A 24805-nucleotide genomic window follows, 5' to 3' on the forward strand; every position below is an offset into this window, starting at 1 on the left:
CTTGCAAACGGATTGCTCAAATAAATCGGCATAAAGCACAGATGCTCACAGGCACGTATTTAAGCAATGCTGGCTAGAATACAGTTCCGGGGGAGGAGCTTGGCTGCTGAGGGCATGCGCTGCCTTTTTTCACGCGCTGCTTTTTTCGTAACAGTGAGGTTTCAGAAAGCGAACGTTCGAAAAGCGGGGGACACCTGTAAAGCTTATTTCTTGACATACACATACTCAATTTTTAGATGTTCAATTTTAGATGTTCAATTTGCTTGGCGAGTTTCCAGAGTGCCACAGAGAACTATTCCAGGAAGAGCACAGTTTACTTTGCCTATATCATGAATGTTTATTTGTGGATTTTTTAAAAAATAATTTAATTATAATTTCTAAACCCTACTTAAGTATGTTTTCCTTCAGAAGGCACAGGACAGAAGATGATAAGATTTTAGTTCAGATGCCAACAAACTATTGAAGGATCTCAAAGATTCAAAGTACATTTATTATCAAAGTACGCATACAGAATACAACCTTGAGATTAATCTTCTTGCAGGCAGCTACAAAACAAAGAACCTGTTTAAAGAAATAAAATCACACAACACACCTTCAAACAGCCATGTGTAAGATGGTGCCAGCACACATCAGCGATTCTCTGTGGGCTACAGGAAATTGTACCAGTTTTTCTCCTAAATTGTACTTTGAAAAGAACAAATTATGCAAACAACAAAAGGCTTACAAATGACACACACAGAACATCAAACATCAAACAGAAGAGTCCCTGAAAGTGAGACCACAGCCACAGAGCACCTTCGGCATGGAGCTGGTCCAGGAGCCCAATGGCTGCTTCCAAATCTTGCAGCATGGCACCCAAGACTCCTGCACCTTTCTCCAGCAGCGGCAAGAAAGAGACGTGTCAAACACAAGCAGACAGTGCTGAATACTGTTGGATATTGTAAATTTAACAGCATCACAGCAAGAGGTCAATGCTTCAAGCAGAGTAAGTTAAAGTCATGACTGAGGGAAAAGGGAAAACTTAAAAAAAGACTTTCAAAAGTATTAAAAACGCAAACACGAGGAAATCTGCAGATGCTGGAAATTCAAGCAACACACATCAAAGTTGCTGGTGAACGCAGCGGGCCAGGCAGCATCTCTAGGAGGAGGTACAGTCAACGTTTTGGGCCGAGACCCTTCGTCCAAAATGTCGACTGTACCTCTTCCTCGAGATGCTGCCTGGCCTGCTGCGTTCACCAGCAACTTTGATGTGTATTGCTTCAAAAGTATTAATGTAGGCAGCATTGAAGTGTGGGATGAAGAAAATCAGTACCTGTTACAGTCACAATTACCAGGCACTAATGAAGACAAAAATGTGCTTGACATCACCTGCTATTCAAACTCTGATAATGAGTGGTTATTGAGAAACAACACAAGGCGGCTTGCAAGAAAAGGGAGCCTAATTTTGTATTTAAAATTAATAACCAGATCAACCCATTCAAGCAACTGTAATAAGCTGTGGATATGACTAACAACTATTACAAAATGATGTGTAAATTTAGTCGTCACTTTATTAGGTACTTCCTGTGCCTAACAAAGGGGCCACTGAGTGGATGTTCATGGTCTTCTGCTGCTGTAGCCCATCAACTAGTAATCTCTTACTAGCTTTGCTTTCAGTTAGTCCTGACGAACGGTCTTGGCCCGAAACGTCGACTGCACCTTTTCCTAGAGATGCTGCCTGGCCCGCTGCGTTCACCAGCAACTTTGATGTGTGTTGCTTGAAATTCCAGCATCTGCAGATTTCCTCGTGTTTGCGAACTTCACAGTTCAATGTGTTGTGCATTCAGAGATGCTCTTCTGCACATCACGGTCGTAACACTTGATTATCTGAATTACTGTCACCTTCCTGTCAGCCAGTCTTGCCCTTCTCCTCATTAACAAGGCATATTTTCCCACTGAACTGCCACTCACTGGATTTTTTTTGTTTTTCACACCAGGGATCAGCAGTTTCTGAGATACTCAAACCACCCTGTCTGGCACAAATAATTAGATCACATTTTCCCATTCTGATGTTTGGTCTGAACAATAACTGAACCTCTTGACCTTTTCTGCATTGAGTTGCTGCCATATGATTAGCTGATTAGATATTTGCATTAACGAGCTGGTGTACAGGTGTACCTAATAAATAGGCCACTGAGTGTGATTTTGAGTTCTTGGATTGTCACGTGACTGGCAACAATGAATATAGAATTGAGTCAGGTTTTATAAACAAATAAACATTTATTAAACTCTGCTCAAAATTAATAAAAAGAAACAAATGAAAACCTTAACCGGAAGTAAACTGCTATGCGGCCATTTAACAAACTGCCACTCAGTACTAGTTCTTAAAGCGGTAAATGCGAAAACGGTCTTAAAGTGGTAAATTCAAACACAGTTCTTAGAATGGTAAATTTGAAAGTCCGAGAGATTTATACAGTCAATTAGGAGAGACTTTCCCGAAGTAAAGAATTCCTCGAAGACACGACATCAGGGCTGATCCCAGCCGGATCCTGCCTTGGCCGCAGGATTCACGATAACGGAAATAAAACGGCTTAAAGGCACTGACCTTTCCCTCTGGACACTAGATACTGCACAGCCTTTTCTGCTGCTTTTAACATAGGCTATCTCATGCAGATCACTCTTTCTTGAACAAATTCAATAATGGTCGATCCTTCAGGTTCCCGTTTTCACTTTCCAATATTACTGAAAAGGTACATCAACAAACCTGGCAGCTATTGGTAAAACTGCCGGCCCAACACTTCTGTACCTTATAATAGAAAGTAAAACTCAATTTTAAAACTATACTGCGTCATGAGATTAATAAGCAGCATAGCGGAGTATTTGACTGACGATCTAACTGAAAACTAACTGCGTCACCAGGGGTCTACACTTATATACCTGGTGAGAACAGGTCATCACATGACCTCACATCAGCGGGAAAATTACATCATGTGACCTCTGCAAGACTATTACATCATCCTCATAAGACAGTCACAAGATATTCATGAAGTATGTAACAGGATAAAATAATAATAATAATAGTGTGCATAGGGGCAGGAGACAAAGAGCACTTACTTTTAGTTTATTTTTAAATTAAGTTCTGTGAAACATTCTTACTGTTTATTTACATCAGATGATTACCTGGTTTGGGAAGTATCTTTCAAGTTTAAAGCAAGACTGCTATCCACCAATGTCTTCAGGCAGCTGGACCCAGTACTGGATAGGCTAGAGGTGGACAGGCCCACACTGTTCATAATGAAATCCTGTATGTAGTCAGCTGAAGAGATGGAGAAAAATAATTTACAGATTGATGTACAAATATCATATTTTCAAGTCAAGTTAAAATTGGCATTAGCTTGGACCCAAATGCTGACATTCCATTCTACATCCAAGAACAATATCCAAGGTTTGAATCACGAGTTACCCACCTGTCATGGCTCCAAGCAAGAGTCAAAACTTTCTTTAAAATAAATCATGAGTTTTGCCCATCAGGATAGAGAATTAATTCTAATCAAACTAATTGTGGGCAGTATTGTTGGCAATGAGAAATTTCTCTCCATTTCCACCATACTAAAAAATGCTACAGTGAAAATACAAAAGCTGCTACTTACTACTTTAGACAACAGAGTATGATTAAAGAGTTAGGCTTCATCATTTTTCTTTGAGATTTCACTGAACAACTGACAACTTTATAGGAAGAATGAAAGTGTTGGAGCAAAGGAAAGAACTGTAAACCCGTTCCAAAAAAATCACTTACAAGAACACACATTCTGTGTAGAATCTAAAGCTAAGGAAGATAAAATACAGAAAAGAAAACCATTGTAACCCTACTGAGCACCCCTCAGAATGGGACCTCAAGATATAATCAGTAGCTTGGAGATTGTTGTAGAGCATACAGAGGTGGTACTACTGCGAAACTATTATCACTGACAACTTCTGAACTTAACAATATACAGTTGAACAATATTTGGCAAATAACTCACCATCAGACTTGTATTCTTCAGTTTTTTGCTTCAGGTCCTCAATCAGTTGTGTAACATCACGATCTCGAGTTTCATTCCATTCCATAAGTCGGCAGAGAACATCCATGGTCCATGGATTTTCTTCAAAGGAAGGGACTTGCTGGTCTCCAAACATCTGGGATAACCACATGGAAACCTGCAATAAAACAGACAAAAACTGGATCAGAATATCCATTCATAATGATCCCTAACTTCTCCCATGAACACCAGCAATAAATGTCTTACACACTGCTACTGTCAGTGGAACAGTTTATAAAACAACACAAAGCAACTAGTACTACGAAGCTTAACATGTCATTATTATTGGCCAAATCAAGCAATTTAATTGATTCAGAGCTGTCTCATGCTCCTTTCTACCCAAAACAAATTCTCTCAGTCTGCCTCCTTGCATCAACCAAAATTAGGTTAATTGGATCTACAGATTTGTACAAACATTTGTACATAAGATGTCAGTCAATAAAATGTCTACTCTATCAAACCTGATCCATATAGGCAATTTATAGTCTGATAAACTTCATCAACAGTGCACAATATATAGTCCAGAGCTACATGGCTTACCTGCACCACCGTGAGGTCTTTTGTCCTCTCAGTCTAGTCTCTATCCTAGCATTAACAAACAGTTGTCTAGCTGAAAGAAAAACTGAGGGGCTTTGCTTGGCTGGAGGTGGGAGGGCCATCCCAATCAGAGCCTTCCTGGACAGATAACATATCACCCCCAATGTACGCTGCCTCTGGGACGGCTGAGATGGGGGAAAGGTCAGCCACCTCTTTGCACACAGTGGATTTGCTAAGAGGATGTGGGAGAAGATGCAAAGGGCTGTGCCTGGTTCTCCCCCAGCATCTGAGTATCAGAGGACTCTCTGATCAATTGGCTGTTTCCAAGGCGACAAGCAAAGGAAGGCCCGCCATTCCTCAAAAGAAAAGAAACAGTGATATGGGCATGTGAAAGCAGAGGTCCAGTTAGTTGGTTAATTGACTACTGTAAACTTTTCCCTCTCTGTGTAGATGAGCGCTAGTATATGAGAAAATGGGGATAATTTTTTTTAAGAAGGTTGAATGTAGGGTTAATGTGGGTGATTGCTTGGTGGTCAATGCAAACTTAAGTTTCTATCCTGTATGACTCTATGGGTGTTTGGGCCATTAATGGCTTTTACAGCACTGAAGAGCCATGCATGTCATGGCTGTCAGAAAATTGCTTATCCTCCTTCAGTCGATAAAACCCTCCCAACCATTGAGCACATCAACATGAAACTTTGCCGTAGAAAAGCAGCATCCACCAAAGATCCTCACCATCCAGGCCATGCTCTTTTCTCACTGCTGATATTAGGTAGAGGATACAAGAGCCTCGGGACTCACACCACCAGGTTCAAGAACAGTTACTATCCCTCAACCATCAGGCTCTTTAACAAGAGAGGATAACCACACTCATTCTATTTCTGATGTTCCCACAACCAATGGTCTCACTTTAAGGACTCTTTATCTTATTATTTCATGTTCTTGTTATTTATTGCTATTTATTTATATTTGTATTTGCACAGTTTGTTGTTCATTACAGTTACTGTTCTATAGATTTGCTAAGTATGCCCGCAGGAAACAGAATCTCCAGGTTGTACGTGGTGACATGTAGGTACTCTGATGATAAATTTTACTTTGAACTTTGATCTGTTCTTTAAGTTTTGCTCTGGACGTCTTTGCTAAACACAAAGTTAACACTCAAGAGACTAAACACCAATCAGAACTAAGTGGCTTGATTAGTTTTGCCATTAACCACTACAAACATTCGTTCCCTTCACCACCAGTGCAAGGGCTGCAGCCTGCATCACCTACAAACGCACACTTTAATTAAAATGGGACGATTTGAGATATGAAAGAAAGCTTACAAAAAACATCAGTAACACTTTCAGTTTTTTTGATATGAAGAGAAATTTATGAATGAAAAACAAATGAGGATCTCTTACAATCAAAATCTGGGATAGGAATAAGAGCAGAGTTCAAAGAGCTGAAGGAATCAGGCTATGAAGAGAAAGCAGAAATGGCAAGAATTTGGATGCTCCTGGCTAGGAGACCAAGGAGGGAATGTGTGTGGACAATAGGCAAATAGAACCAAGTGAAGAAGAGGAATAAAACTGGGCAATGGCGGTGGGGTGGGAGGTGCTGGGGATTAGAAAAAGCAGGTGAGTCGATCAGAAACAGAAAGAAGGAACATTGATAGTATATGTTACCTGAATTTGGAAAATTCAACATTCATACCATTGGGTTTTAGACTACCCAGGCAAAATGCGATGTGTCATTCTTCTAGTTTGCATCTGGCATCGCCCCAGCAGTGGAAATGGCTAAGGGTAGATAGGGTGGTATGGAGGTGAATACATGCAACCAGTTACTCAAAACGGCCATTGAGGACAGAGCCAGGTGCTCTGCAAAACAGTTGCTCCTACAAGTTTCCAATTCAGTTAACCAACACCCCGTCTGCTTCTTTGTTCCTCCAATCCATCCCAAATTCTCTCATCCAACTCAGCCAACCAACTGGCTGGAGTGTTCTAGGACATCTTCAATCTCTCATTGCTGCCAAAGGTTCCCACTTGCTTCAAAAGAACATCGATCATGCTGGTGCCCAATAACAGCAGGGTATGCTACCTCAACAACTATCGCCCAGTACCACTCTCATCTACTGTGATGAAGTGCTTTGAGAGGTTAGTATTGACTAAGAGTAACTGCTGTCTGAGCCAGTACCTAGACCCCCTGCAATTTGCCTATCGCCTCAATAGCTCTAAAGAAGACACAATCTCACTGGCTCTCCACTTGGCTTTGGAGCACCTGGACAACAGCAATACATACATAATACTGCTATTCATCAATTACAACTCAGTGTTCAACATCGTCATTTTGTCAGTTCTAATCAACAAGCTTCCGAACCTGGGCCTCTGTACTTCCCTCTACAACTAGATCCTTGACTTCCTCATTGGGCGACCACAGTAAGTGCAGATTGGAAATAACAAAACATCTTCACTGACAATCAGCACAGGCGCATGCAAAGGGTGCACACTTAGCCCACTGCTCTACTCTCTCTACAGAAATTGACTAGGCACAGTGCAAATGCCATCTATAGATTCACTGATGACACCAGCATTATTAGCAGAACCTTAGATGGTAATGAGGAGCCAAACAGGAGCAAGATGGGTTGGCTGGTTGAGTGGAGTCACAACAACCTTGCACTCAACGTCAGTAAGACCAAGGATTGATTGTAGACTTCAAGGGGAAGTCGGGAGAACACACACCAGTCTTCAATGAGGGGGCAGTGGTGGAAAGGGTAAGCAGCTTCAATTTCTGCACGTCAACATCTCAGAACGTCTATCCTGCAATGATGCAATCACAAAGAAGGTATGCCAGCAGCTCTACTTCAGTAGGAGTTTGATATTTGATACCGTATGTATCCAAAGACTCTAGCAAATTTCTACATGCTGTATGTTTGGTGGAGAGGTCCCTGAAGGTTGACATAGCCAGAGGTGGTAGTGGGGATAAGCTCATGCTTCTTATTAAGTGCTCCCAACAGTGTGCATCTCAAATAGCCTCTGACGACCAAGTCCAGCTCCTGGCCTTCACGTGTGGCTTAGCTACAAAGTCCGGCGGAACCATTTCTACTGACAGGAGAAGGGGCAAGGACAGGTTACTGGCACCTTAAAACCGGTCACTTTGGGCAGATGGGACTCGTCAGCTGTGGTTGGCAGCTCATCTAGAAGGAAAACTCTGATCTCAAACCTCTGCTGCCACTCATGGGGAAGGTTTTGAGATAAAAGTCGAGGAAAAATCTGCAACTGGAGCCCCTAAGGCAGTCCTACATTGAGTTCAATGCTGACTGACAACTCCTGTGATGTCGCTGGTGCTAAACTGTATTGGTCTCTGCCATTCCTTTGGATTCATCAGCTGTGTGGAGAGGGGGAGCCTGCCGCACGGGCAACAGCTTGCTCTCCATATCGTACTGCACTGGCTAGCACAGTAGTATAGTGGTTAGCACAACACTTTACAGTACCAGTGGCCCAGGTTCAATTCCCGCTGCTGCCTGTGAGAAGTTTGTACATTCTCTCCATGACCACATGGGTTTCCTCTGGGGACTATGGTTTCCTCCCACAGTCCAAAGACATACCGGTTGATAGGTTAATTGGTCATTGCAACTTGTCCCATGATTAGGCTAGGATTAAATCGGGGTTTTGCTGGTCGCGCAGCTTGAAGTGCCTGAAGGGACTATTCCATGCTGTATCTCAGTACGTAAATAAAGTGCCATGTAGACAGATAGATGCACCATCCATGGTCAAGAAAAGGCCTTGGGGGAGAGCATCACTGCCTGGCGTGGAGGCTGCACCACCCATGGTCAAGAAAGGGCCTTGGGGGAGAGCATCACTGCCTGGCGTGGAGGCTTTAATGCGTAGGTTTGAAAGAGGCTGCAGAGGGCTGTAGATCCAGCCAGATCCAATACAGGCACCACCCGCCACACTATTGGCGACATCTTCAAAAGGCAGGGCCTCCAGAAGGTGTCATCCATCATTAAGGACCCTCGCCATCCAGAAATTGTCCTCCTCTCATTGCTACTGTGAGAGAGGAGGTACAGGAGCCTGAAGACCAACACTCAGTGTTTTATGTAGCAGTTTCTTCTCCTCAGCCATCAGGTTTCTGAATGGCTCATAAACTATGAACACTACCTCGCTGTTCCTCAATATTTATTTTTTATTTTTGTAATTTCCAGCGGTTTGTATGTCCTGCCTTGTACTGCTGTTACATTCAACAAACTTCACTACATACAGCAGCAATAGTAAACATAACTCTGATTCCCCTCTCCCCTTTTTCCAAATACACACCCCAAACCCTCGACAAACACAAATGCCTTGCCAACAGCCTCTCTCCTAGCAATGGCATTCAGTAGATCATACCACCAAAGCAAAAGTCTACAAAGATATCCACATCCTCCATGCCAAAATGAACCCTGCTGAACTGACCACTGCTTAATAGAACACTGAAATTTACACCACATTACAGGCCCTTCGGCCCACAATGTTGTGCCGACCATCTAACCTACTCTAGAAACTGCTTAGAATTTCCCTACTGCATAGCCCTCTATTTTTCTAAACTCCATATACCTAGCTAAGCGGCTCTTAAAAGACCCTATTGTATCCACTTCCACCTCTGCTGCCGGCAGTGATAACACGCACCCACCACTCTGTGTGAAAAACTTACCCCTGACATCCCCTCAGCACCTATTTCCAAGCACCTTAAAACCATGCCCCCTCGTGTTAGCCATTTCAGCCCTGGGAAAAAGCCTCTGCCTATCCACACGATCAATGACCCTCATCATCTTATACACCTCTGTCAGGTCACCTCTCATTCTCTGTCGCTCCAAGGAGAAAAGACCAAGTACACTCAACCTATTCTCATAATGTACGCCCTCCAATCCAGGCAACATCCTTGTAAATCTCCTCTGCACTCTCTCTATATTATCCACATCCTTCCTGCAGTGAGGTGACCAGAACTGAACACAGTGCTCCAAGTAGGGTCTGACCAAGGTCTTACATAGCTGTAACATTACTTCAGGGCTCTTGAACTCAATTCCATGGTTAATGAATGCCAACATACCATACACCTTCTTAGCAGTTTTGAGTGTCCTGTCGACGTGGACCCCAAAATCTCTCAGATCCTCCACACTGCTAAGAGTGTTCCCATTTATATTATATTCTGTCTTCAAATTTGACCTACTAAAATGAACTACTTCACACTTATCTGGGTTGAACTCCATCTACCACTTTCTCAGCCCAGTTCTGCATCCTATCGATGTCCCACTGTAACCTGACAACCCTCCAGACTATCCACAACACCCCCAACCTTTGTGTTATCAGCAAACTTACTAATCCACCCCCCTACTTCTTCATCCAGGTCGTTTATAAAAATCACAAAGAGGAGGGGTCCCAGAACAGATCCCGAAGAACAAATCTCTGCGCCATTATCTTCAGCTCCCTCTCACTGAAACCCGAATGGTAACACAAGTCTTAGTGTATGAGAATGAACGTTGAAGTCTGGATGGACCCAACAAAGGCTTCACCCTCATCTCCCTTTCTTACCAAGATTCCTTAATCTACAGCCCTTTGTCATCTACAATTATCATCTTCCTGCCTCTGGCACCATCTCCATTGGCCTCTATCTGTCAATCTCAAGTTCAAGTTTATTGTCACTCAACCGTACAGTCTATTATTAAAGGTGAGGTTTCAGGGCACTTGGAGACTAAAATAAGTCAAAGTCGGCATGAAGGGAAATCTTGCCTGACAAATTTGTTAGAGTTCTTTGAGGAAGTAATAAGCAGGTTGGACAAATGAGAGGCAGTGGATGCCATTTACTTTGACTGTTAGAAGGCATTTGATAAGGTGCCACACATGAGGCTGCTTATCAAGACAAAATCCCATGGCATTACAGGAAAGAGACTGGCAGGCAGGAGGCAGTGAGTGGGAATAAAAGGGGCCTTTTCTGGTTGGCTCCCAGTGACTAGCGGTGTTCGAAGCAACACTTTCAGTACGCTGGATGAACTCAGCAGGTCGGGCAGCATCAGTTAGAAACGATGAGTCAACGTTTCAGGCCAGAACCCTTTATCAGGACTGAAGAATGAAAGATGGGGAAGGATTTGAAGAATGCTTCTAGATTCAGTTGAAAGACCAGTAATTTGAAAGACAAAGGGGTGGGGGAGGGGAAGCATTGACGTCACAGCCCTGAAAACAATGGGTGGTAGAAGAAGGAGGCGGAACCATGAGGGAGCTGGGGGAGGGGGTAGAGTGAAATAGGGATAAAGGAAGGGAGGGGGAGGGAATTACCAGAAGTTGGAGAATTCTACGTTCATACCAAGGGGCTGGAGACTACCTAGACGGTATATGAGGTGTTGCTCCTCCAACCTGAGTTTAGCCTCATCATGACAGTAGAGGAGGCCAAGTATGGACATATCTGAATGGGAATGGGAAGCAGAGTTGAAGTGGGTGGCTACTGATGCTGCCCGACCTGCTGAGTGTTGCTTTGATCACAGCATCTGCAGATTATTTTGTGTTTACGACTAGTGCTCTTCCTCAGGGGTCAGTAATGGGACCGCTACTTTTCACATTGTTTGCTAATGATTTGGATAATGGCATTGATGGCTTTGTGGCAAAGTTTGCAGATGAATCAAAGATAGGTGGAGGGGTAGGTAATGCTGAGGAAGCAATGTGATTGCAGCGGGACTTAGACAAATTGGAAGAATGGGCAGATGGAATACAGTGTTGGGAAATGTATGATAATGCATTTCGGTAAAAGGAACAATAGTCCGGACTATTATCTAAATGGGGAGACAGTTCAAACATCAGAGGTGCAGAGGGACTTAGGAGTTCTTGTACAGGGCTCCCAGAAGGTTTATTTACAGGTTGATTCTGTGGTAAAGAAGGCAAATGCAATGTTGGCATTTATTTCAAGGGGAATAGAATATAAAAACAAGGAGATAATGCTGAGACTTTATAAGACACTAGCCAGGCCACACGTGGAGTGTTGTCAACAGTTTTAGGGCCCCACATCTCAGAAAGGATATGTTGTCATTGGAAAGAGTCCAGAGGAGGTTCATGAGGATGATTCTGACAATGAAGGGGTTAACATATGTGGAGCATTTGGTAGCTTTAGGCCTGTACTCACTGGAATTTAGAAGAATGCGGGGGGGGTGGGGGTGGGGGTGGGGATCTCATTGAAACCTACCAAATGTTGAAAGGACTAGACAAGGTGGTTGTAGAGAGGATGTTTTCTATGGTGGAAGTATCCAGGACTAGAAGGCACAACCTCAAAATTGAGGGGTGATACTTTAGAACAGAAGTAAGAAGGAATTATTTTAGCCAGAGAATATTAAGTCTGTGGAATGCTGTGCCATAGACTGCGGTAGAGGCCAAATCCATGTGCATATTTAAGGCAGAAGTTGATCATTTCCTGATTGGTCAGGGCATCAAAGGACATGATTAGAAGGCAGGTGTATGTGGTTGAGTGGGATTCAGGATCAGCCATGATGGTATGGAGGAGCAGACTTAATGGGTTGAATGGCCTAAAAACTGATTTATACCTGTGCGTCAAATGTACGCCATAGGTACGGTGTAACCGCATACCCTACGCCGAACCCTACACCGTAGCCTAACGCGCACCTCTCCCAAAATGTAACTATGCGTCGCAGCGACACAGACCACAACAACTGTGATTGGTCCGCTTGGTAGCATTGCATTTCCTCCTGCACTGCAATAGCTTCCCACTGGGCGACTGAAGGGCAGGGAAGGAACTCTGGCTGCAATGCTTTCCATAAAGCTTTACAGACCTCCGAAATTACGGAGGACCCTGTGCTTGACGCCAGTTTGTAGCTAGCTGCTACAGCCTGTTGACTTCCACCTGAAGCTAAAACTCGAATGGTGATTGCCAGTCTCTGAGTATACTATGCGTACACTGATGCGAAATAAATGGTTGGAGACGATGAACCAAATCATCAAATCTACCTGCCGACATCCGAAAATATTTCAAATGCATTTCCTTGCCCACGTCTCTCAGTGGTCGGACAAGCACAGAAAATTCACCCTCCTTCAGTTTCAGTCGCCATTGTTTGAAGTTCGAGTTTCTTCATGTTGAGTCTCAACACGAAGAAACTCAACACAGTGGGATAGAAACCCCACCACCAACTAGCGTTTTGGCGGTGAATTTCAGAGAGACGCAGACACACCAACGCACAAGTATAAATGCTCACAACGGCGTAGCCCACTTGCGTAGGCTGTGGCGTAAGCTAGTACGCACAAGTATAAATCAGCCTTAATTCTGCTCCTGTCTTATGGTACACATGTATACCACCAAACAAAACTATGTTCCTCCGGACCAAGGTGTACCACAGAGTACATATAACTTACACACATAGCACAAAGTAATATTACCACAAATAAGTTAACAAATAATAAAGTGTATTACGATACAAGTTAAAAAGTAAACAATATAACACTACTGGCGCTTCATATGTGATGCAACCAGCCTGGTGGCAGGGAGTTCAGTAGTCTTACAGCCTAGGGGAAGAAATGGTTTCCTTTTAAGTCGTAGAGATATGGTGAAATTTACAAGACTTAGCTTGGGGCATTGTGGGCTAAACTATTATTTAAAGATAATAGGAAAACATCCTACTGGATTATGTGACTGTGGTAGTCCAGAGACAGTCCAGCATGTTTTGCTGAGCTGTAATCGATACAAAATTGAAAGAAGCATGTTGTTCAAGAGGCTGTCTGGCTTAAATTTATTTTGTTTTTTTATTAAATCTTTGGCCATCAAGAGAATCAACATCTGATTGAAGAGTCTATTATTCAGTTTATACATGAGACATCTTGCATGCCATCTTGGACAATGTCTCCCATCCACTACATAATGTACTGGTTGGGTACAGGAGTACATTCAGCCAGACTCATTCCACCGAGATGCAACACAGAGCGTCATAGGAAGTCATTCCTGCCTGTGGCCATCAAACTTTACAACTCCTCCCTTGGAGGGTCAGACACCCTAAGCCAATAGGCTGGTCCTGGACTTATTTCCTGGCATAATTTACATATTACTAATTATTTATGGTGCAACTGTAACGAAAACCAATTTTCCCCCAGGATCAATAAAGGATGACTATGACTATGAGACTAGGTTGTATTCGAGAATTTGAGTTCCTTTAAGTTCTATAATTAATTATACATCCTGCGGAGGATGGGGGGGAGAGAGAGGGGGGGGAGAGAGAGGGGGGGGGAGAGAGAGGGGGGGGAGAGAGAGGGGGGGAGAGAGAGGGGGGGGGGAGAGAGGGGGGGGAGAGAGGGGGGGGGGAGAGAGGGGGGGGGAGAGAGGGGGGGAGAGAGGGGGAGGAGAGAGGGGGGGAGAGAGGGGGGGGAGAGAGGGGGAGAGAGGGGGGGAGAGAGGGGGGGAGAGAGGGGGGGAGAGAGGGGGGGGAGAGGGGGGGAGGGGGGGGAGGGGGGGAGAGGGGGGGAGAGGGGGGGAGAGGGGGGGAGGGGGGGGGAGGGGGGAGAGAGGGGGGAGGGGGAGGGGGGAGAGAGGGGGGAGGGGGAGGGGGGAGAGAGGGGGGAGGGGGAGGGGGGAGAGAGGGGGGAGGGGGAGGGGGGAGGGGGAGGGGGGAGGGGGAGGGGGGAGGGGGGAGGGGGAGGGGGGAGGGGGGAGAGAGAGGGGGGAGAGAGGGGGGAGAGAGGGGGGAGAGAGGGGGGAGAGAGGGGGGAGGGGGGAGGGGGGGAGAGAGGGGGGAGGGGGGAGGGGGGGAGAGAGGGGGGAGGGGGGAGGGGGGGAGAGAGGGGGGAGGGGGGAGAGAGGGGGGAGGGGGGAGAGAGGGGGGGAGGGGGGGAGAGAGGGGGGGAGAGAGAGGGGGGAGGGGGGAGGGGAGGGGGAGGGGGGAGGATGATGATAATGTTGCTTGAATTTCCAGCATCTGCAGATTTCCTGTTGTTTGAGGTTAGAGGAGTATGGCCAGACCGGTTCAAGTTGACAGCAAGCTAACAGTATTCAGATTGCCGTGATTTCCTACAAAGGCGTGCAGAAGAGTATCTTTGAACGCACCGTAGGTCGAATTGTAGAGTAACGCACGTAATTCACAACCACCAACATTGAGCAGAAGAGGCTGGTCTGACGTGATGACGTAATTACGTTGGGCTCTGTAACCGCGTTTTGAGTTCAGTGTTGGGAGTAAAATTAATGAGTTGTTATGGTTTTCCTTAAACATAAAAAGCATCACATCACTTTACAGAACCTTGACGTGGATGGGCCACAGCAGTAGAAGACCATGAACGTACAGTTAGTAGCCACTTTATTAGGTACAGGAGGTACTCAACAAAGTGTATATATGTACAACACTAACTACATTCCATAAAAAAACGATAATTTCTCCTGATTTAATGCCCAGAATTTGTCAGCCACCTGAAAGAATGCTTCAGTAATCTTTCTCTTGCAATATAAAGTTCTCACTGTACAATTTTAGCCATATTTTACTATCAAGTCAATTTAAATCCTTAGATAAAATGGCTACCATCTTCAAATTAATTCATTGCACTTACAGTATTTTTAATTGTTAGAGCAGCGCAGGAATTTTTTATTCATTTACACTATTCATTGTCTATTTCTCAGTTGCCAAGACTGTTTTAAACTCAAGACTGACTTTTTAAAAGTTCTTCAGCTGGTGTAAACATATTTTAAAAATTGCGAGACACACAGCATAAGTATCATCAAGTTGAAATTCTGTTTCTCTTTCCCCAGTGACACTGCCCCTCTGTTTGTCAGTTTGACAGTGACTGGAAAGTTGACCAATCAATCAGGATACACTACAAATTTAAGCAATCATATCAATCAAAAGCCAACCGCTAGGCCGGACTTCCGCTTCCTCGTTATTTAGCGTTAAAACGGCGTTGAACATAGTTATGTAAAATCGAACTGTCAATTATACGGTCTGGTTTTATAAATATCCAAATTCTGGGAAAGTAATAAAAAGTACCTTGGCGCTTTTGGAATCCATCCCACTGTAAATGTATAAATTTAAACTTATTTAGGAGAGAAATCGCGGAGCTTTTCCCGCCATCTTTTGAGGCTGGTAACTGAAGTTGGCCCCGCCCACTCTGTGACGTCAACGGGCTCGCTGTTTCATGTGACAGGATGGAAAAACTCTCACGCCAAGTGTTAGAGGGTCTCGGGAACTCGGGAGACGAATAAAGAGACAACTTTCATCAAGATCCACTTAGTTGATTTCCTTTCAAACTACTGCTACAGCTCTTCCAAAGGCCCAATTTCACAGAGAATCCCATCAGAATTATTCATTACCAATAATATTTTCTGCAAACACGAACAAACTTGGGAAATGCCTGCCGTTAGAACTGGTGGTTAATACCAGTGCAATCCCAGGCTTTGGTTAGATCACCAGTTTATGTTTGACTGGACCTGTAAACGTCAATTTCTAGCGTCTCCAATTGTTGGTCGTTATCCTTCGCACTTCTCCGAGTCGTCTTCATCTAGGTGAGGTAAAACTATTCTTGGCTCAACTCTGAATTTTATTTTTTTTATTGACTGAGCAATCTCTATGAAAAATAATAAAAATACAAACACTGCAGATGTCAGCATGTTACAATAAAGGTCACATGATGTATACTACTACCATACTTGGTATACAGTGTACATGAACAGACCACGAGGCCACTCAATGGTTGGGCTTTATTACCTTTGACTTCTCTGCTAGTTCCTTATAGTCCTCAATTCCTTGGTCCTTCAAGTATTCATCAATCTGCACATTTCGTATATGATATAATTTGCCTCCATCACTCTCAAAGGATGTCAGGTATATTCTGAGAGATGAAATTTCTACAAACCTTAGTCTTAAACGACCAAACCTTTATTTTGTAGCTGAGTGCCTTTGTCATGAATTATTAATGTCACGTTTGTCTTATTTCCTATGCTAATTCACCATAGCAACTTATATTTTGATTCTCCTAACTAAGGCTATATTCTGCATTATGTGAACACTTTTTTTCTGCTACCCCATTGTCCTGATGTGAGGAAATTATCTGTATGGATAGCATACAAAACAAAGTTTTTCACTGTACCTCAGAACGTGACAAATAATAAACCATTTTACCCCTCATTCTTGTAAACTCCAATCAATACAGGCCCAAATTATCCAGCTTCTCTTGATACACCAACCCTCTCATCCCAGGAATTAATTTGGTGAGTCTCGGGACTGCTTTCAGTGCTGCTGTGTTTATTTTTAAAGAGAGTATAGCTGTGCTGCACCATACCCTGCAGGACTGTAACAAAACCTCCCCATTCTTACATTCCAAACCTCTTCACAGTGTAGCTTGCCTTATGAGCTACTTGTTGGACCTGCCTGCTAACTTTTTGTGGTACATGCACTAGAGTGCATCTGAGCTTCATTCATTTGCCATCTTCCTCCTTTTATATAATAATCCCCCTTTTGATTCTGCCTGTCGAAGTGCATGACCTCACACTTCCCCCTCATCAAGCCCCACTTGCCAGATTTATATCTAGCCACTCACTGCAGGCACCAGAAGCCACGGTGAAGCTTGCAGGCTTCCCTAGCATATCCTCACACTGTTCTGGTCTCCCTGTATCTTTCAATGTATGTGTGGCAAATAAAGCTCATCTCCTCACCTATCAATACCTATTGCAGAAACACAAGAAAGTCTTCACGACATGACTTAATCCTAAACTCATTTTACTCATATATTGAATGAAAATAAAAATGACCCAAGATTGCTTATTGTCATTCCCAGTACACAAGTATACAGGAAAACAAAATAATTGTTACTCTGGATTCATTGCAGCACAAAGCAAAAATAAGATAAAGAACAGAATAATAAAAAACTGTGAATTTTAAATACATAAGCAGTTTACGTACATAGATTAACAACAGGAATTCTGCAGATGCTGGAAATTCAAGCAACACACATCAAAGTTGCTGGTGAATGCAGCAGGCCAGGCAGCATCTCTAGGAAGAGGTACAGTCGACGTTTCAGGCCGAGACCCTTGTATATACATAAAATGACACAAGGCACAGGAGTGTCTGTACATACTGTAAGGTGACTGACAGGAAATGATAAATTAGTAGTGGATTAGTGGGAAGAGGTGTTGATCAGCCTTACTGTTCGGGGAAAGTAACTGCTTTTGATTCTGGTGGTCCTGGTGTGGATGCTACGTAGCCTCCTTCCTGATGAGAGCAAGAGTCCATGAGTAGGGTAGATGGAACCCTTCACAATGAGCTTTCTGTATACATTGTCCTTGGTGGCTCTGCAGCTGCTGGGAAACTGAAATAAAACATAATGTGGGAGGAACATTTATCAGATCAGGCACTGTCTTTGAAAGAGAATGTTACTGGTCTGTGACTCTTCATTAGAAATGGGAATGTGAGAAAGTGACAGAATGTTACAACAAAGGCAATTTCTCTGATAAGCAGAGTGGCGGATAACAGGCAGTTAAAATCAGACTAGGTTTATCGGTCTAAGGTGTTGTTAATGATGAATTTGCTAGACATGCCAGTGAGCCAGATTATTTGCAAAAAAAAAGAAATAAAGAGGAAATAGTAAGAAAAAAACTAAGATAAAATGATACATAAAAACATAAGAAATAGGAGCAGGAGTAGGCCATCTGGCCCGTTGAGCCTGCCCTGCCATTTAAGTAAGATCTTGGCTGATCTGGTCATGGACTCATCCCCACCTACCTGCCTTTTCCCCATAACCCCTAATTCCTCTGCTATGCAAAAATCTATCCAACCTTGTCTTAAATATATTTACTGAGGTAGAGAATTCCACAGATTCACCACTCTCCTCATTTCCATCCTAAATCTACTCCCCCGAGTCTTGAGGCTATGTCCCCTAGTTCTAGTCTCACCTACCAATGGAAACAACTTTCCTGCCTCTATCTTCTCTATCCCTTTCATAATTTGATATGTCAGTGAACTTGTGGCAAAAATCAGTACAATATGATTTAGCGGCCATTACAGGGTGCAAAGGAGGTTCACCAGGTTGATTCCAGAGATGAGGGAGTTAGACTTTGAGGAGAGATTGAGTTGTCTGGGACTGTACTTACTGGAATTCAGAAGAATGAGAGGAAATTTTATAGAAACATATCAAATAAAGTGCCCTTACACTCACTGTGCTTTTAAAATCTTGTAATCTTTTACTCTTCTGAACTTGACTTTTATTCACTCCACTCTTACTTTTCTCTTTTTTCTCTTTTGCTTTTTCTTTATCCACACTTTTGTTTTTTATTTCATCCATACTTCTCCATCTGCTGAACCCAACCCCCTACTATTTAGTTTAAAGCCCTGCACACAGTCATAGTAATGCGATTCGCTAGGATCCAGGTCCCATCACTGGTCAGGTGGAGTCCGTCCCATTGGTACAATACTTCTCCAATACTGGTGCCAATTTCCTATGAATTCAAACCCACTTCTCCCACACCAATCCTTGAGCCACGCATTTAACTCTCTAGTCTTCTTGACCCTATGGCAATTTGCACATGACTCATGTAGTAATCCAGGGATTATTACCTTTTTGGTTCTGCTTTTTAATTTAGTCCCTAGTTGCTCAAATTCCCTCAGCAGAACCTCCTTCCTCATTCTCCCCATGTCGTTGGTACCCGCATGGACCACAACAACTAGATCTTTCCCCTCCCACTGCAAATTCCTCTGCAGGTCAGATAAGATGTCCCAAACCCAGGAACACAGCCTTTAGGACATTCTATCCTTGCAACAGAGAACTCTGTCTATTCCTGTGACTATACTAGCCCCAATTACCACTACATTTCTCTTCCCCCCCCTCCCGGAATGGCTCCCTGATCTACAGTGCCACAGTTAGGTTTTGAATGATGGTTTGCAAAACTCTCTTACAAACAGAAAGAATGAGTTATCTGAAATTGGAGAATTTGATATTGAGTGCTGCATATTGCAACATACTTTGACAGAAAAGCTATTGGAAGGTATTCTAAGGGATCGGATATATAAGTATTTGGATAGACATGGACTGATTAAGAATAATCAACATGGCTTTGTACATGGTAGGCAATGTCTAACCAATCTTATAGAGTTTTTCAAGGAAGTTACCAGAACAGTGGATGACGGCAAGGCAATGGATGTTGTCGACATGGACCTTAATAAGGCATTTGACAAGGTCCCGCATGGGAGACTGGTCAAGAAGGTTCAGTCGCTGGGCGTCAGGATGAGGTAGTAAATTGGATTAGACATTGGCTTTGTGGAAGAAGGCAGAGAGTGGTCTTAGAGTTGCATCTCTGACTGGAGGCCTGTGACTTGTGGTGTGCCACAGGCATCAGTGCTGAGTCCATTGTTGTTTGTCATCTATATCAATGATCTGGATGCTAATGTGGTTAACTAGATCAGCAAATTTGCAGTCGACACCAAGATTGGAAATGTAGTGGACAATGAAGAAGGTTATCATGGCTTGCAGAGGATCTGCATCAGCTGGAAAATGGGCTGAAAAATGGCAGATGGAATTTAATGCAGACAACTGTGAGGTTCAGCATTTCAGTAGGACCAACCAAGGTAAGTATTACACTGTGAGGGGTGTGGTAGAACAAAGGGATCTGGGAATAAAGGTTCATCATTCATTGAAAGTGGTGTCACAGGTAGATAGGGCTGTAAAGAAAGCTTATTAGCACATTGGCCTTCCTAAATCAATGTATTGACTTCAGAAGTTAAGATGTTATGTTGAAGTTGTATAAGACATTGGTGAGGCCTAATTTGGAGTATTGTATGCAGTTTTGGTCATATTCCTACAGGAAAGACGTAAACGAGGTTGAAAGAGTGCAGAGAAAATTTACAAGATGTTGCTGGGTCTGGAGGACCTGAGTTATAAGGAAGGAAAGATTGAATATGTTTGGACTGTATTCTTTAGAACATAGAAGATTGAGAGGAGGTTTGATAGAGGTATACAAGATTATGAGGGGTATAGATGGGGTAAATACAAGCAGGCTTTTTCCCCACTAAGGTTGGGTGGGACTACAACTAGAGGTCATGGGCTAAGAGTGAAAGGTGAAATGTTTAAGGGGAACATGAGGGGAAACGTCTTCACTCAGAGGGTCATGAGAGTGTGGAATGAGCTGCCAGCGCAAGAGGTGATGCGCGTTTGACTTCAACATTTAAGAAAAGTTGGGATAGGTACATGGGTAGTGGGGATATGGGGGGCTATGGTCCCAGTGCAAGTCAATGGGAGTAGGCAGATTAAATGGTTTCAGAATGGACTAGATGGGCTGAAGGGCCTGTTTCTGTGCTCTCTGACTCTATGAGAAGATAAGGTGTTTTTCCTCAGACTCAGAGAGTGTGGGAGTGGGATAGAGAACTAAGGTGGGAGGCAAAAGGAAGCTCAGGTGCTCTACAAAACTGTGGTGATATGATGTGTCAGAATGTAATTGGAGAGAGTTCTGAGCATGCGCGGAAATGATAGAATGATTGAGAACATGGTACTGTAAGAAACGTGGTTTGGTTGTAGCTGTAAATAAAAGTTCTATGTCTTCCAGAATGTGTTTCTTTATTAGTAACCCACAGTACATATAAATATAAAGAACACAAGGTGGTGTTAGGAGTCGGTCTGGAACACAATATGGTGTCAGAAGTTGGTCTGGAGGAATAATACGTTACCTAACACGGGAGAATCGAAGATAATCGAAAAGAGTTCGAACTGTTTTGGTGTGCTAACAGTTTTGCAAATGGAAAGGCTGCAACCTCCACCGACACTTCAATTGTCTGGGAACATAGCAGAGAACTGGAGAAATTTTAAGCACCATTTTGAAATTTATTTATCAGCGATCGGAGCAGAATAGAAAACCGGAAAAAACGAAAGCTGTGCTTCTACTCCACGTAATAGATGACGACGCAATTGAGGTATATAACCATTTTACTTCTGAAATTGGAGATAATTTAAAGTCAATAATGGACAAATTTGAAGCATTTTGTATACCAAAGCATAATGTGACGTATGAGCAATACAAATTTTTTACATGTATGCACAGAGCTGGTGAAACTATTGATCAATATGTTACTGAGTTGAGACACCAGAGTAAAACATGCGAGTTTGGAGAACTGACAGACTCTCTCATTAAAGACAGAATTGTTTATGGCATTCTGGATAATGGTCTGAGAGAAAGACTGTTAAGAGAACAAGATTTAGACTTAGAAAAAGCCTTGATGCTCTGCAAAGCTTCAGAAAACGTGATGTTGCAGGCTAAAGAACTTTTTATTGACAGCTGCGACATAAACGCTGTGAAAAAGAGCGAATATATTAGAAAAAATAATAAAATGACAACAAAACCGACAGAGAGCAAGACGTCATCTGAAAGAAAAAAGCTATGTGATCGCTGTGGGTGGCAGCATTGGCCAAAATAGTGTCCAGTGTATGGAAAAATGTGCAACAACTACGGTAAGAGCAATCATTTTTCACGCTGTTGCAGAAGTAAAAAGAAAATAAAACAAGTAAATGCAGTGCTTGAAAATGAACTTAAGGAGTTCTATATAGATGTGCTTTGTGAAAACAAACGAAGTAAGAATGACTGGACTATTCCATTGCAAGTGAACCAAAACAATATTCTGTTTAAACTTGATACTGGAGCACAAGTAAATGTTCTTGCAGAATCTGAGTTTAATGCATTGAAGTCAAGACCAAAGTTACATAAGACAAATATAAAAGTGACTGGGTATTCAGATGCAGATATTCCAGTTAAAGGAACATGTGTGGCAAAAGTATCACACAAAAATATTGTGCACATGCTTTCATTTGTGGTGGTGCCAAAGAATGTACAGTCAATACTGGGTTTATCTGCCTGTGAGAGACTGAATTTGGTGAAAATAGTCTTAGTCCTGGACAGTGACACAGAGTTAGAATGCCGTGACTTGATGAAAGAGTATGAGGACTTATTCAAAGGGCTTGGTTGTCTTCCAGGAGAGCACATGATTAAAATTGACAACACAGTGCAACCCATAGTACATCCATGTAGAAAAATGCCTTTTGCATTACGTCATCAACTGAAAACAGAGCTTGACAGAATGGAATGGCTAGAAGTCATAAAGAAAGGCCGCAGACCCATCCCTTTGTTACCAGCATCTGACAAAGCATTGCCACCAAAACCAGGAGTCGCAATTTTGCCCTCTGGACATGAATCGATGGGCCATGCATTCCATCACAATCTCACCTCTGCAGGAGGACAGAGGCCAAACTTGCCGGTACAGTACAATACTGATCTGAAGCTAACGAGTGACAAGAATCAGGTTCCAATTGGAGAAGTGAAAGCACAAGTGAAGGAATTGAGAAGTTTTATTGAAATGATGAAGTCTCAGCATAAAAAAGAGATTACACAGTTAATGAATTAGATGAAGAAAAGAAGATTCATATTTCATTACAAATGGAAGTGGAAGGAATTAAGAAAGCTACAGTACTTGAAGAAGTACAACCCAGATCATACATGGTCCAAACAGAAGAAGGAGCAGTGTTAAGAAGAAATCGCAAAGACCTCAAGAAAGAGCTAACTTCAGAGTTTCAGTTAACTGATGCAGACCAGACAAAACATGGAAATAACAACGAAACTCAAGAACTGTGCAAACTACTTAGGAGGTCTACTCGTGTTCGTAAACCCCCAGGGAGACTGATAGAGACATGTTAAATTATGCATTTGTTCTGGTTAACGTTGCTAATTGTTTTCCTTTTTAAGGAAAGGAAGATGTGGTGATATCACGTGTAAGAATGTGATTGGAGAGAGTTCTGAGCATGTGCAGAAATGGTAGAAAGATCTGGAAACATAGCGCTGTAAGACACGTGTGGTTGTTGCTGTTAAATAAAAGTTCAATTCTTCCAGAATATGGTTCTTTATTAGAAACCCACGGTACGTATTAATATAAAGAACACAACAAAAACAATTGCCCAGTCGGTGTTTGGTTTCTCAGTGTAGGGGCAGCCTCAGTAGAATCAGGTTTATTATCACTTATATATGCTGTGAAATTTGATACTTTGTGCAATATATGTTAAAAAATACAATCAGTTACAATAAGAAATATAAGAAGTGTAAGTACTGCAAAAAGGGAACAAAATCATGAGGTAATGCTCATAGGATCATTGTCCAATCAGAAATTAGGTGTGGCAGAAACTGTTCCTAAAAGTTTAAGTGTGTACCTCATTCCTGATCGTAGTAATGAGATGAGGGCTTGTCCTGGGTGGTGGGGGTCTTTCCGAGACACCACCTTTGAAGATGCTAGTGCCCATGAAGGAACTGGCTGAGTTGACAACCCTCTGCTGCTTCATCCAATCCTGTGCACTGGTGCCTCCATACCAGATGGTGATGCAACCAGATAGAATGATCTGTAGAAATTTGCTGGAGTCTTTGGTGACGTATTCTCAAACTGCTAATAAAATAAAGCCGCTGGTATGCTTTCTTCATAATTCCATCGATATGTTGGGCCCAGGATAGACCTTCAGAGAAGCTGACACCCAGGAACTTGAAACTGCTCACCCTTTCCACTGCTGATCCCTCGATGCACACTGGAGTGTGTTCTCCTGACTCCCTCTTCCTGAAGTCATTCCTGAAGACTATTTGCGGTATTCAAGACTGGAAGAAGTGCAATTGAATCGCTGCTTCATCGGAAGTGACAGCATGGGTCCGCCGATGGTGGGAGCGGGTGGAAGGTCGACTGCTACAGTTCCTGCAGTTACGTGGGGAAGTGTCAGTGTGGGAGATGAAGATGGAAGAACAGGCCAGGGAGTGGCAAAGAGAGAGATCACTTCAGAATACTGAAAGTCGGGGGCGGGGTGGGGGAGACATATCTGGTGGAAAAGTCTTGTCGGCAGAAATTGATTCATTGCTGTTGCGCGGCTGGTGGGATGGAAGGTGAGGATAGGGGAAAGATTCATTGTTCATCTCTTCGGGAGGATAAGGGTGAGATCAGAGGTGAGCAAAACAGATAAAATGTGGTCACATTTCTGACCACTGTAGTAAAAGTGAAGCCGCAATTCAGGAAGAACATTTTTTTCCCTTGAATATGAGCCTCACCAGTTCCTCTCCAATAGTACACTCATTTGTATGGTTGGACCTGGCCTTTCATTGAACAATTTTCTGTTCTGCTCTACCCACTCCATCCAGATCAAAAGATTCAAGATTCAAAAGATTCAAAAAACTTTGTTGTTATTCTAACCATACATCAGCTCTGCAGGGCAGAATGAGACAGCGTT

At 43.0% G+C, this 24805-nt stretch overlaps 1 protein-coding gene across 1 annotated transcript in view; it reads right to left on the reverse strand.

Moving 5' to 3' along the window:
- Positions 1-15694, reverse strand: part of haus1 (HAUS augmin-like complex, subunit 1) — a 42519-nt gene extending 26825 nt beyond the window's left edge. The window contains exons 1-3 of the mRNA XM_072256578.1: positions 15568-15694; positions 4002-4176; positions 3160-3295 (exon numbers count right to left, since the gene is read on the reverse strand). Of these exons, the coding sequence (XP_072112679.1) occupies positions 3160-3295; positions 4002-4176; positions 15568-15588 (332 nt within the window). The 5' untranslated portion in view covers positions 15589-15694. The remainder of the gene's footprint in view (positions 1-3159; positions 3296-4001; positions 4177-15567) is intronic.
- Positions 15695-24805: the final 9111 nt, after the last annotated feature.

The sequence above is a fragment of the Mobula birostris genome, chromosome 4 (assembly GCF_030028105.1).
Source record: "Mobula birostris isolate sMobBir1 chromosome 4, sMobBir1.hap1, whole genome shotgun sequence".
Lineage (NCBI taxonomy): Eukaryota > Metazoa > Chordata > Chondrichthyes > Myliobatiformes > Myliobatidae > Mobula > Mobula birostris.